The 10,328-nt window shown below is 40.3% G+C and overlaps 1 protein-coding gene across 1 annotated transcript in view; it reads left to right on the forward strand.

Annotated features, from left to right (window-relative positions):
* The first annotated feature begins 5,768 nt into the window (after nt 1-5,768).
* PSMA8 (proteasome 20S subunit alpha 8) overlaps nt 5,769-10,328 on the forward strand; it is a 37,410-nt gene continuing 32,850 nt past the window's right edge. The window contains exon 1 of the mRNA XM_069099497.1: nt 5,769-6,029. Coding sequence (XP_068955598.1) covers nt 5,928-6,029 — 102 coding nt within the window. The 5' untranslated portion in view covers nt 5,769-5,927. The remainder of the gene's footprint in view (nt 6,030-10,328) is intronic.

Consider the following 10,328-nt stretch of genomic DNA (forward strand, 5'->3'; position numbering starts at 1 on the left):
CTGCTAAAACTGAGGTCCACAAAGATAAAATGATTTGCCTAAGGCTGCTACTGGTTAAGTAAGAGTTACAAGTGGAATTTGAACACAGCTCCTTTGAGCCTAGAGCCAGTAATCTTTCCTACCTCTGGCTTTGTGAGTTAGTTTTTTCAACAAGTGACCACAGCTATCACACACCCTCTGAAATCTGTTCTCTCAATTAAACATTGTTAGTTCCTTCAACTGATTCACATATAGTATAATTTCTAGGTTCCCCTACCAACCTGGTTACTCCCTAGCATTATTACTCTGGGGTCTGACCAAATCAATGTATCACCTCCCTAGTTCTCAGAATATGCCTTTTTTAAAAACAGTGTAAGATCTCATAAGCTTTTGGGGGCAGCATATAACATTATTGATTCCTATTGAGTTTGCAGTTCACTAAAACCTAAAGATGTTTTTTTTTAGCTGAATGACTATCTGACCATGTGACCCATTTTTTACTTGTGAATGAGATTTTTTAACCCAAGTTTAAGAATATCTTTGATCTACCTCTTACAGTCTTTATTGTTGTTATTCAATCATTTTTCAGTCATGTCCAACTCTTTGTGATCCCGTTGGGGTTTTCTTGGTAAAGATAATGGAGTGGTTTACCATTTCCTTCCTCAGCTCATTTTACAGATGAGGAAACTGAGGCAAAAAGGGTTAAGTGACTTGCCCAGAGTCACACAGGCAGTATCTTGAGGCCACATTTGAACTCAGGTGTTCCTGATTCCACTCTGAGCATTCTTTCCCCTGCACTGCCAAGCTGCCTTGATGCCTCTATGTCCCTGAGTAAATCACAACCTCTGAGTCTCAGTTTCCTCCTCTGTAAAGGGAAAAGGGTTTACTTTAATGACCTCTGAGGTTCTTTTCCAGCTCTAAATCTATCACCCTTTGACTTGATCCCTATTAAATATCATCATCATCATAGGTAGTAACAGCTGGCATATATGTTGTACTTTTAAGTTTACCAAGAATGTTGTACTGTCTCATTTAATCCTCAAAACAGCCCTGGGAGATAGGTGTTGCTATTATCCCCATTTAACAGATAAGGATGCTGAGGCAGACAGTAATTGACTTAGGGTCACAAAGCTAGTATCAAAATCTGGATTTGAACTCAGATCATCCTGATTTAAAGCCTAGCACCACCTAGCTGGCTGGTCTTACTGGTTTCAATCCAACATTCTACTCTGTTAAGATCATTTTGGATCCTGTCTCTCTTTTAGTATTTAGCACAATGCCTGGTCCATAGCAGGCACTTAATAAATGCTAGCCAGAGGTGGCTGGGTGGCGCAGTGAATAAAGCACAGGTCCTGGAGTCAGGAGGACCTGAGTTGAAATCTAGCCTCAGACACTTAACACAAAACTAGACATGTGACCTTGGGCAAGTCACTTAACCCCCAATTGCCCTCCAAAAAGCAAAAAAATTTTTTTTTCCTTGATACCAGATATATCTTTCAAATAGTGATCCTTTTCTCTTTTCCCTATTTAAATATTATTTCCAAGTTTTGGATCATAGGATTTATACTTGGTATTAGAAGATTCATTAGAGGCTATATATATATATATATATTAGAGGCACCTTTGATTTTACAGATGAAGAAATTGAGACTAGAGAGGTCAGGTAACTTGTCTAACGTCACAAAGGGAAGAAGCTGAAGAGAAGCAATTTGAACCCATGTTCTCTGACTCAGAAAATCAAGGTTTGCCTATGGCATGATTCTGCCTGCTTCTTTTAATATTTCAAGGATCTGAAGTTTCATCAGAGTAGATAATCCCTCCACCAAGTGCAGATAGTAGGTTTCTAAGTTAAATAATAATGTTTTGAAATTATTTACATAATTCAAAAAAAGCTTTTCATTTAAGGCAAATGAGTTCCTTAATGAAGAAGCATTGTTCCTTACAAGAGCCCCAATTATTTAAATGTAGCACAACTTGAAAACATTCACACAGATAACCAGAGGTTATAAAGAGGGATGAGGCCCACAAAGCTGAGAGTAGGAGTGACATAGAAGCTATTTTCCCTGTGTTTTTTTATCTGACTTGTAACTTCATTTGAATAGGGAGATCCAATTCAGGAACTTTCCTTGCCATTACCTATTGGCATCTTCTCTCTCTAATGTTACAGTTGTAGAATGTTTCTTGGGGGCACTGAGAGGTGAGATGCTTTAGGTCACACAGAGGCCAGTATGTGTCAGAGGACTTGACCACAGGTTTTCCTGATTCTAAGACCAGCTCTGCATCCACTATGCTAAAGCTGCCTCTTCTCTATCTAGAACTCATTATTTATCTGTATCACAAAACAAAAATATTCCTGACGAGGACCTTTATATGCATGGTCTAAAAAGATTCCTGGTGTCTATATTCCAAAGAGATCAAAGCAAGAGGAAATAGACGTGTGTGTGTGTGTGTGTGTGTGTGTGTAGCCACTCCTTTTTAGGTGGCAAAGAAATGGAAACTGAGGGTGTTTCCCAAAATATGGGAAATAATAAGGCATAGGACTAGGATGAGATGCTGTCAAAAATGAAGAGGATGGATTCAAAGAAACCTGGGGGGATTTTTGTGAACTTATGTAGAATGAAGTGTATTTGTTATAAGTGCTTTGTTTTTCTTTCCTTTTTAATTCAGGAGAAAGAGATGAGGTAAAAGAAAAGGCAGACTTTGATTAATTAAAAAAAAAATTTAGGGGCAGCTAGGTGACAAAGTGAATGGAACACTGGCCCTGGAGTCAGGAGGACCTGAGTTCAAATCTTTTTAGGCACTTCACACTTACTAGCTGTGCGACTTTGGGCAAGTCACTTAACCCCAATTGCCCTCCAAAAAGCAACCCCCTCCCCAAAAAAAACCCCCAAAAACATAATTTTAAAAAATGTTTCCTAGTTATCAAAAGATGGACACTCACAGATTGAGCCCCAATTACAACTTTTTCAATGCTTTAGGTACTCCCACATATGGATTACAAGTACCCTTTGTCTGCAATTGACTTCAACCTTGCTAATGTATGGCCATTTTTCCAGGTAAAGAGATACAAGTAGTATCAATTTGTTCTAAAAGAAGTAAATGAGTGGTAGGGCAGAAGTTAAATCATTTGCTCCATGACAACATAAATCAGTAACTAGGCAGAACAGAACTCCACAACCTAGAATTACATCATAGGATCACAGAATTAAAGCTAGGAGGGACTTAAGAGACCATCTAGTCCAAAATTCTCCCTTTTCACATGAGGAAACTGAGGCTCAGAGTGGTCCAGTGTATCCCATAAACAGCTAGTAAGTGACAAAGCTGGTATTTAAACTCAAATCTACTACTAACTCCAAATCCAACAATTTGGCCAATATAACTGGATTCAGTGCCTATATTTTGATCACTTGCCTAGACAACTGGGGAAAATCATAATTGCACATTGACTTTTCTCACATCAAATGCTTGCCCTTTGTTGTTCACTTCCTTTCAAATACTCTAGCCAAAGTGTTAGTAATGGCATAGGGAATCAAGGGGAAAAAGAAAAATATGGCAGTTGCATTCCAAACTACGAGGGTCTCTATCCTAGATTTTCTAAACATGGTTCTTTATAAACTGGCCTTGTGTTCTGCTTCCTTTCAGATGCTAAATAACTTTGAAACCTTTTTTTTTTTTTTAAGCAATTGGGGTTAAAAAACTTGCTCAAGGTTACATGGCCAGTTATTTCCAATCCCCAGCTTATCCCAAAACTGGGGCCTGTGCTCTTACTCACTGAGCCACCTGGCCACCCCTGAAACCTAGTTTTAATGGATGTATGGGAAAACATTTCCCCTCTCAAAAGGCTAGCTTCTGACAAGCTTATCACACAGTAGGTTTTTTAATGTCGTGATTTTAGCTTTGGACTGTTGTTCTCTAGATGTAGTTTGTTTTTTAAGAAAACTTTAATAACAGAATACTTTTCTCGAACATAATAAAATGCTGCCAGTATTCACTCTTGGCAAAAGTTCTGAACCAAAAATTTTAGATCATGGTTTCTTGTTTGGTTGCTATGTGTATATTTATTTTAAAAGATTTTATAAGTAAAATTCAAAAATGGAAACAATACACTTTTTTCCTTTTCCTCAGTATCATTTGCAATTCCCACCTATAAGGAAACTGGAGTTTATTTTCATTTACAGGGTAAAAGATTTACCCAAATGAAAGATATCAGCACTCTCCTGGACAAAATAAAGTTTCAGACTGCACTAAGATGATGGGTTAATTCACTTTTCTTCATCTTAGATAATGATAACTTTTTTAAAAATTCTAAACTTGGTAGTCAACAATAACAAAAATGTAAGTAATTTACAGCTTTTAAAATTGTGCAGATTAAATTTATTAAGATAGTAACAGAAATAAACTGTTTACTTGTGTGTACCCTTCTGAACTTTTTTCTGCTGTTTTTCCTCCCAAATTTTCTTGCTATTATTTAAAGTGAGTATGTTCTAATCCTGCTTTTTTCATTCTTTACCATTTCATGTTTTCCTTTTTTCTTGATTCTTCATATTTAATACTTCTTATGGCACAATACTCCATTACATACATATAATACCATAATATGCTCAACCATTCCTTATGGAATGCAAATTGCTCTTTTAAAAGAAATTTACTATTACTAATAATGCTACTATGAATTTTTTATAGATAAATTTTTGTTGCTGTTAGTATTCTCTATCTTTGCCAATTTAATGCTTGCACGATGGTATTTCATAGTTTTGATTTGTATGATTATTTAGAAAGCTTTTAACAATTTTTCAGGTTATTGATAATTAATATTTCTTCTTCGATTATTTAAAAAATATGTATTTCAGTCTTCTTCAACAAGTTTTTAAATATTCATTTTAAAATTCTGAGTTCTAAATTCTTTCCCTCCCTCCAGCACTTCCCTCCCTGCCCTCTCCCCCTCCCCCCAGGGGCAAGGAGTAAAATACTAATTATAAATCCTCCTAACTTTGCAAAAAAAAATGCAGATTGTCTTTTGAAATAAACCGAAAACCAGAACAGAACAGAAAGTTAACAGCACATCTTAATTCTTCTCAATGTTAGTAATGGAACAATTCTTAGAACATCGTGCAAATAAAAAGTTAACCGCTCCTTCGTCTTCTTCCCCCGTCTCACGACACGTAATAATGGAACGATTCCGAGCGCATCGAGCAAATACAAACTTCACGACGCATGACACGACACTCTCTGATGCTATAGGTAACAGTGGGACAATTCCAAGAACATGCAAATAATAACCGGATGCTGAGGGTAATGGCTAATTCACAGCATCTCCCTTTTGGAAGTTTAGGGAGCCCTCGGGCTGTTGAACTTGTAATTAAGGGTAGAAGAGGGGGGTCTGTAGAAAGAGGGAGCGACCTGTTCTGGTCACCTCCGCAATGCGCCCGAGCTTTAATGAAACGTTTTCTTTTCGCAAAATTCACAAGCCCGCCGTGGTGGAAATGACGGCGAGTTTTAATCTCTTTCCCCACCTGCTTGTCGGTGGGATGCTGAAGCGCTTCTCCTCATCCTCACGCTAACGATTTACGCGGTTAAAGCGCTTCCGTTTCACCTACGTATTTCTATTGCTGCATCCGAAAGAAGAAGGGGGAGGGGGGATACAGTCCGACGGCGGCTTTAAGAGGTCGGAAGGACGGGTGGGGCTAGGGGAGGGCACATCAGGGGGGAGGGAGAGCAGAGGGCTGGGGCTGGGGGTGGGGGCGGGGGCGAAGAGCATATAAAGCGCCCGAGGCGCGGCCCCCGGCGCAGAAGGCTCCCTCCGGGAAGCGAGTCGGAGCTCCTCGGCGGCCGGTGCATCTCCCCTTCTCGCACGTGCAGCAGCAGATGGGGCGGGTCCTCCTTTTGCTCTGTCGACCCCAGAGGCGGCCGCTCGTCGCCAGACGTGTCCGGCTCATCATCGTGCTGGTATGGCGGCCCGTTACGATCGTGCGATCACCGTCTTCTCCCCCGACGGGCATCTGTTTCAAGTGGAATACGCGCAAGAGGCGGTAAAGAAGGGATCGACGGCGGTGAGTCTGCCCCTTCTTGCCTAGCGTCACCCTCCCGCAGGACCCCCGCTTCCCTGGGACGTCCTTCCCAACTTTCCCGGGCCCACTTGCGGAGAACGCACGGGCTCCGAGCGGTTCTCCGAGGTGCGATGACCTCCCGCGGAGCGCTCCCCTAGGCTCGCGGGAGCCTCGGGCCCTCTCAGGATTTAGGCTTCCCCCGGCAGGAACCATTGGGCGAGGGAGGACGGGTGGAGGGAAATCCTCCTTTTCTTCGGGGTAAGAAAAAAGTCCAGTCGCTCGGCAAGAGCCACGGCCTGAACTCCGGCCAGAGAGTGGCGGCGACTCGCGAGTAGTAAAGGTGTGAAGGGCGGTGGCCCCGAGAGGGGAGAATGGTGGTAAGGGAAGAAAGGGCGTGTGTTCGGGGGTGGGGTGGGGGGCCCGGGGGGCGCCTAGGTTTGAATCTCGGCTCTGCTACCGAGACTTGGAGTAAGCTTGTCTCGGGTCTCTCAATTATTCAAGCTAGCAAATAGTCATGTTAAAAAAAAAAAAAACTGTTGAAAAATTGAAGTTAGCCAATGTATGTGTATTTATAAATTATATTATATAAATGATTATCCATGTTGCATTGCAGGCAAATTTCTTCATGGCCTTTAGGCCCATAACAGAAAGGAAATTAGCCTTTTTTTTTTTTTTCTAAACAGAGAATGAACCTTTAAGTTCTGGTCCTTCAATTTAACTTCTTTAAAACTTTGGGGAAGACTTGTAGTTAGCCTACAAATACGGTTCCCCCATTCTTGGAGATAACTGATCTTGCCAGCCTGACCTTGGACAAATCTCTTTAACTTTCCTGGGTCTTAGAAAAATTAAAGCTAACAAATAAAGCAATATAAGTACATATAATGAAAATATGTGTACATCTTTATCATTTATGTAAGTGAAAATATGTGTGTATATATACATGTGTATGTGTGTGAATACACACACACACACACACACATATATCACCTCATTTGATCCCACAAACCTGGGAGATAGGTGACCTTGGGCAAATCTCCTAAAAATTCCTGCGTGTCTCAGTAATAAAAGTAGCAAATAATAATAATCATATAATTGTATATGCGATATAATTGTGTGTGTGTGTGTATATTCAGATATATGTGAATTTCATCCCCGAAACAGTCCTGGTGGATAGGTGGCCTTGCCAGGGTGATCTTGGGCAATGCTCTTAACTTTCCTGGATTTCTCTTAATAATTTAAGCTAGCAAATAATCATGTAATTATATGTTACACATACAATATAATAGAGGATGAAAGCTACAGTACGCTCAAGGAATTTGGTCTTCACAACAACCCTAGAAGATAAATGCTCTTAATGATCCCTCTTATTATAGGTCAGGAAACCAGGCTGGGCGAGGGTTTTAAGGGTTTTACAAAAGCAAGCTTTTATAGCTCGGAAGTAGAATTTGAATTCGGGTCTTCCTGATGATGTTCTGTAATCCACAGCGCCACCTAGGTTTTGGTTAGATTAGATCAGCTCCAAAATCTCCAACACCTCTAAAACTTTCATTTAAAAGTGTAATTAAAGCTTGGAAAAGGAAAGACCGCGCCCCCCCCCCGTGTTATATAGATGGAGGTGCTGGGGTGCAATAGAAGATCTCAATGGTTTTAGAGTCAGTACTGGGGTTCGGGTCCCAGCTCTTTCTTTCGCTCCCGGCCCAAAATGGCCCATTTTGATCATAGATTTGGAGGTGGAAGGGACCTTAGAGGTTACATCCTCGTTTTACAGGGGAGGAAACTTCGGCTCGGACAGAGCTAGTGACTGCCCAGGCAGCAGGTGTCTGAGTGGGATTTCTACCCCGTGAGGTCGGTGCAATTACTCGTTTTGCACGTGAGGAAACTGAAGTTTGTTAATTTCCAGAAGTGTGGGTTTAAATTCGGCTCTCACTCCCAAAGACAGAGGTCTAGCAACTTGTGCCGTTTAACCGACCCAAAACAAAGAAGTAAAAATAAAATAAGGGGAAAAATCTCTGTGGAGTTTCTCGATTGTGAGGAAAACGGAAAACTGGCGCTGCCGCACCCTAGGAAAACCATCTGCTTGATCATAGTGCCTCTCTTCCAGGGATTCAAACCCTGGACTCTAGGTCTAAGCTGCTGTTGCACCTCTGTCCATGACCAGGGGCTGGGGGGCCATTCAGTTGAACCAATCTGCTGGTTGGTTTTATTGTAATCCCCTCCCTCCCCGAAAAAAGCCTTGTCTCCCAAGGTGATCACTGTGAGGCCTTGGAGGGGGCAAGTTGCCACAATGTCCTGATGCTTTAGTTGTCTACTATAAAATGGGGAAGAATATGCCTTAAGTGCTTTAGCAGGGCAATTGGGAGAATCACCAGGGTTTTGTAAAATGTTAAGTGCTATATAACTAATGTGACTTGTGTAGACATTTGTATGTATCCTTCTGCTAGTGGCTGATAGAGTGGTAGGTCTGAAGTCAGAAGGTTCTGGGTTTAAATCCTTCCTCTCATTTTTTAAGTGAGTGACACTGGGATGGTCATTTAGCCTGTATACAAACCCCCAGGGTGCAGTCCATTAGTGGAGGCATCTTTTACACTGGGATTCACCCAAATTGACAAAGTTAAAAATCTCCCCCCCCCCCATATTCATGTATTTGTGTATATGGGTTAAAATTTTATCAATGACAAAAAAAGATCAACAAATGAAATATTTTGTGATTCTACCCCATAGTCTAGAACTAGATGCTATACCCCCCCCCAAAAAAAAGTAGACTGAGGTAAGCAATCAGTTTTTTATAGTTAGTTAGGCAGTATATGGGTCAGCCCCATTTTACTGATGGAGGAATTGAAGCTTAAGTAGGCTAACTACAAGTCTTCTCCAAAGTTTTAAAGAAGTTAAATTGAAGGACCAGAACTTAAAGGTTCATTCTCTGTTTAGGAAAAAAAAAAAAGGCTAATTTCCTTTCTGTTGTGGGCCTAAAGGCCATAAAGAAATTTGCCTGCAATGCAACATGGATAATCATTTATATAATATAACTTATAAAATGTATGATACAATAATATAATTTAAATAATATTTAACAGAATAAATTTATAGAAAGTAAGAATAATCCTTGGGGTGTCTAGGTGGCACAGTGAATAGAGCACCGACCCTAGAGTCAGGAGGACCCACGTTCAAATGTGGCCTCAGATACTTGTGACCTTGGGCAATCCACTTAACCCCAATTGCCCTGCCTTCACCTCTCCAAAAAGAAAAAAAAAAAGAATAAGCTTCAGTTAAGAGTGCATTTCACAATTTATTTTCTTTATGCCCAGTTTCTTAACATAAAAAAGAACCAGAATCTTGCTTTTTTTTTTTAAAATTATTTTAGGTTTTGCTGTAAGTTCTATTTGGATTTTTTTGGTACAAATTCTGGAAATCTACTTTCTACCTATCTTTCAAGTATACAACTAATAGCATGACATTAAGAGATTTACAGGGTCATCACCATTGTTGGCCATTTTGTAATGGTAAGGAATAGAATTATGGCCCAAGTAACAGGTGGCTGTCGTAATATGGAAGAGAGAGAGAGTAAAGTCTTGAAATCCAGCCTCAGACACTTAACTTCGTGACCCTGGGCAAGTCTCTTAACCCAGTTTACTAATCTGTAAAATGGGCTGGAGAAGAAATAGCATACTACTCCAGGATCTTTGCCAAGAAACCTCCAAATTGGGTTACAGTCAGAGGTACTGAAATAAATGAACAATAACCACATATAGCTTTGAGTCCTGTGACATCACCTACTTGGCATTTTATATAATCAGCATACTAATACTTTCCATAATCAATTCATAGGGTTGATAATGAGGAAAGTGTTCTGGAAATTGCAAAGCATTATGAGAATTTGAACATCATCCTTTGGCTTAGTAGACTATAAGCTTCTGGAGGACAAGAACTATGCCATGTCTCCAGCTTTAGCTTTCTGCTGCTTACAACCTGTGTGGCCTTAGGGCAAGTCACTTTCTCTGGGCCTCAGCTTCCTCATCTATAACATACGGAGTTTGTACTAATTTGACCTCCATATCATTCTCTGATTCTTCTTTCTGTGATGCTTAATGCACAATTCTGAGCACATAGTAAGTGCTTAAACTTTGATGTATTTGCAATACTGCTGATGCCAAGTTATACCACACTAGACTTACTAAAATTAAAAATATACAAATGCATATCAGCTAAATATCAGCTAAGGTTGCATTTTCCCAATCTTTTTGTGCTATGCCTATATAAGCCTAGGAACAAAAAAGGACCAGTTTTTTTCTTCTTTTTTCTCTT

The sequence above is a fragment of the Petaurus breviceps genome, unplaced genomic scaffold (assembly GCF_028583685.1).
Source record: "Petaurus breviceps papuanus isolate PSGF00001 unplaced genomic scaffold, PetGlider_PUasm1.0 38, whole genome shotgun sequence".
Lineage (NCBI taxonomy): Eukaryota > Metazoa > Chordata > Mammalia > Diprotodontia > Petauridae > Petaurus > Petaurus breviceps.